Source organism: Plasmodium reichenowi, chromosome 13 (genome assembly GCF_001601855.1).
Source record: "Plasmodium reichenowi strain SY57 chromosome 13, whole genome shotgun sequence".
Taxonomy (NCBI): domain Eukaryota; phylum Apicomplexa; class Aconoidasida; order Haemosporida; family Plasmodiidae; genus Plasmodium; species Plasmodium reichenowi.
In genome coordinates, this window is record NC_033658.1 from 1,243,384 (window position 1) to 1,246,350 (window position 2,967).

The following is a 2,967-nucleotide window of genomic DNA, read 5'->3' on the forward strand; positions in this document are numbered from 1 at the left end:
CCATATAATATTACATAAAAGTTTATATATAACATAATATTGTATTATAAATATCTTAAATAAAATTAGAAAAAAAAAAAAAAAAAAAAATATATATATATATATATATATATAATATATATATATTATATAACATGGCATAAATATTCTATCACCACAATTTATATGTTATGATATTTTAAAAATAGAAAGAAAAAATATATCGAATTGGTGATAGATAATTATATATATATATATATATATGTTTGTATGATTAATAATTTATTTATACTGTTGATGGAAATTTTTAAGGATATAATAAAAGAGAAAAATTTATATATATGTATATTTTTTTCATATTACCGCTACTAAAATATGTATAACGTGAGTATAATTATAATATAATATATTATATTATTTAATTTTTATATTTTGAAATAAATAAATATATTTTTTTATATATTTATATATTTTTATTTTATTTTTATTTTGTAGAATGAAGATGATTCTGTAGAAGGGAATTCAGGAAATTTACCTTCTTATGAAGACGATTTTTTATTTAATACGACGGGAAAAGATCATGACGAGGAAGTAAAAGGAAAAGAAAAAAAAAGAGCAGGAGATAATAATAATAATAATAATAATAAAAATTATGATAATAATTATGATTACAAATATGATGACATTTATGATATTATAACGAATCCTATTAAAGAAAGTGAGATGAAAAATGAAATGAAAATATCAGACATTAATATAAATAATGATAATACATCAACTTTAGTTGTAAATTATCGGAAAAAAAAAAGAACCAACTTAAATGATTCTTCTTACTATTCATTAAAGTTACCAAAATTTATAGATGTATGTTTAGATATAAAAAAAAAAAATAGAAACATAAATGATGCCAAGGTAAATGAAGATGATATAAATAAGAATAATAATATATATTTGAGTGGCAAAGAAGAAAACAATTCTTTTAATAAATATTTTTTTGACGAAGATGATCATATAACATTATTGAATAAAAAAAAAAATGGTTCCATCGTACAATGGATATTTGATAATCACTTATATGAACAAATGAAGTGTCAAAAAAAAGAAAAAGAAAAAGAAAAAGAAAAAAACATAACCGATATTATAAATATGAATAACAATATTGATACATATGAAAAAATGGAAGAACCAAAAAAGGATTCATTACACATATCGTCAACTAAACAAAAATTAAATAATAACAACAACGACAATAATCATAATAATAATTATTATTATGTTGATGATGAAGATAGTAATGATGAGGATGTATTCCATGTTAAAGACTTACTAGATAAATATGATATAGAATATCTAAGTGACAGTGATTATATGACTACTTCAACTAATGAATCTGATGATGAAAAAAATATTTTATTAAAAAATTTAGAACATCTAGAAACAAATTCTTTTATTGTAGAATATGGTAATGGACAGCACTTTCTTTTTATAAATGATAAAACGTATATGTTAGAACAAGATAAAGAAACAAATTATTTAATCGAATGTACTGATGAAAATATTATGCCTATCCATGCTAAATTAAAAAATAAGTTCTATATTAAATCATTAACAAAAGAGGACAAAGTTCATCCTTCAGATTTGAAGTTACAAAAAAGTCATGTATTCTATTCACTCAACAATCATAAAATATGAAAAATCAGTAAAAAAATAAAATAAAATAAAATAAAATGAAATTGAATTAATAAACAAAATAATGTTCGGTTGATAAATATTTATTTTATGTAAATTGGTACATTACATATGTGAGTAAAAAATAAATATTTACACATATACATATGTACATATATATATATATATATATATATATATATTTATATTTATATATATATATATTTTTTTTTTTTTTTTTATTTGAATCATTGGAATATTTCCATGATGTATGTCCTTTAATTTTTTTAATATAAAATATATATATTTTTAAGTTTATTCATTTTTTATTTTATCATACTTTTATAATATTTCACTTAATGATTCTTTGCATATTATGGAACCCCATTTGTACATAAATATTTTATATATCTTTCATTATCATTTTATATAAAGGTTTTAAAAATATAAATATTTTTTGTTATAATATAATTATATGTAAATAAAATATTTTCATAATTAATTTTTTTTTTTTTTTTTTTTTTTATTTATTTATTTATTCATTTATTTATTATTATTTTTAATTTCATATGATTATAAAACTTTTATTTTATTTTTAATTAAAAGCTTTTTAATGATATAATATAAATACACATATATAATATTACAAAAATATATATTATTATATATAATACATTATATATATATATATAATATATATTATATATATATATTATATTTATGTACCATACATTTTTTTAAGGTAATATTTAGAATTACACATTACATTTAAATATGATTAATTTAAAAAAATATATATGTATATAATATATATATATATATAAGAAAAAAATAAATATATTAATATTTAATATATAAATATATCATTTATGTGATAGTATTTATACTATTTTATTTATTTATTTATTTGTATATTCATTCTTTTATTTCTTTTGTTTTTTTCAATAATTATAATTATAATTATAAACCTTTGTAATATTTTAAAATAATATATTATAACCCTAAAACAAGGAAAAGAATAAAACAATAAAATAAATATAAATATACATATATATATATATATATATATATGTGGTAACATGTATTACGTATAAATTAACTTATCAAAGTTATAATTATATCACCTTTATAAATATAATAAAATAAAAATAACCCGTTTCAGAGAAATACATATATGTAAGATTTTATTGTATCAAAAAAATACAACATGGATTTTATAAAAGAACAATATAATTCGTTAGTCCTAGACCTTAGAAAGACATTTAGAAATAAAAGAGATGGAGTATCTCATATTTTAAATGTCATATGTTTATTACTAAA

General features: G+C 16.4%; 2 protein-coding genes across 2 annotated transcripts; both read left to right on the plus strand.

Annotated features, from left to right (window-relative positions):
- Positions 1 to 354: 354 nt before the first annotated feature.
- On the plus strand, positions 355 to 1,671 carry PRSY57_1330200 (hypothetical protein; the record flags this gene model as incomplete). The annotated part of the gene is made up of 2 exons (XM_020115184.1): positions 355 to 363; positions 475 to 1,671. The coding sequence occupies 2 exons, from the start codon at positions 355 to 357 to the stop codon at positions 1,669 to 1,671; spliced, it is 1,206 nt and encodes a 401-aa protein (XP_019970107.1).
- Positions 1,672 to 2,854: 1,183 nt separating this feature from the next.
- PRSY57_1330300 (signal peptidase 21 kDa subunit, putative) lies at positions 2,855 to 2,967 on the plus strand (the record flags this gene model as incomplete). Its single annotated transcript, XM_020115185.1, has 1 exon — positions 2,855 to 2,967. A coding segment is annotated over one exon (113 nt), but the record flags the coding sequence as incomplete, so codon positions are not given.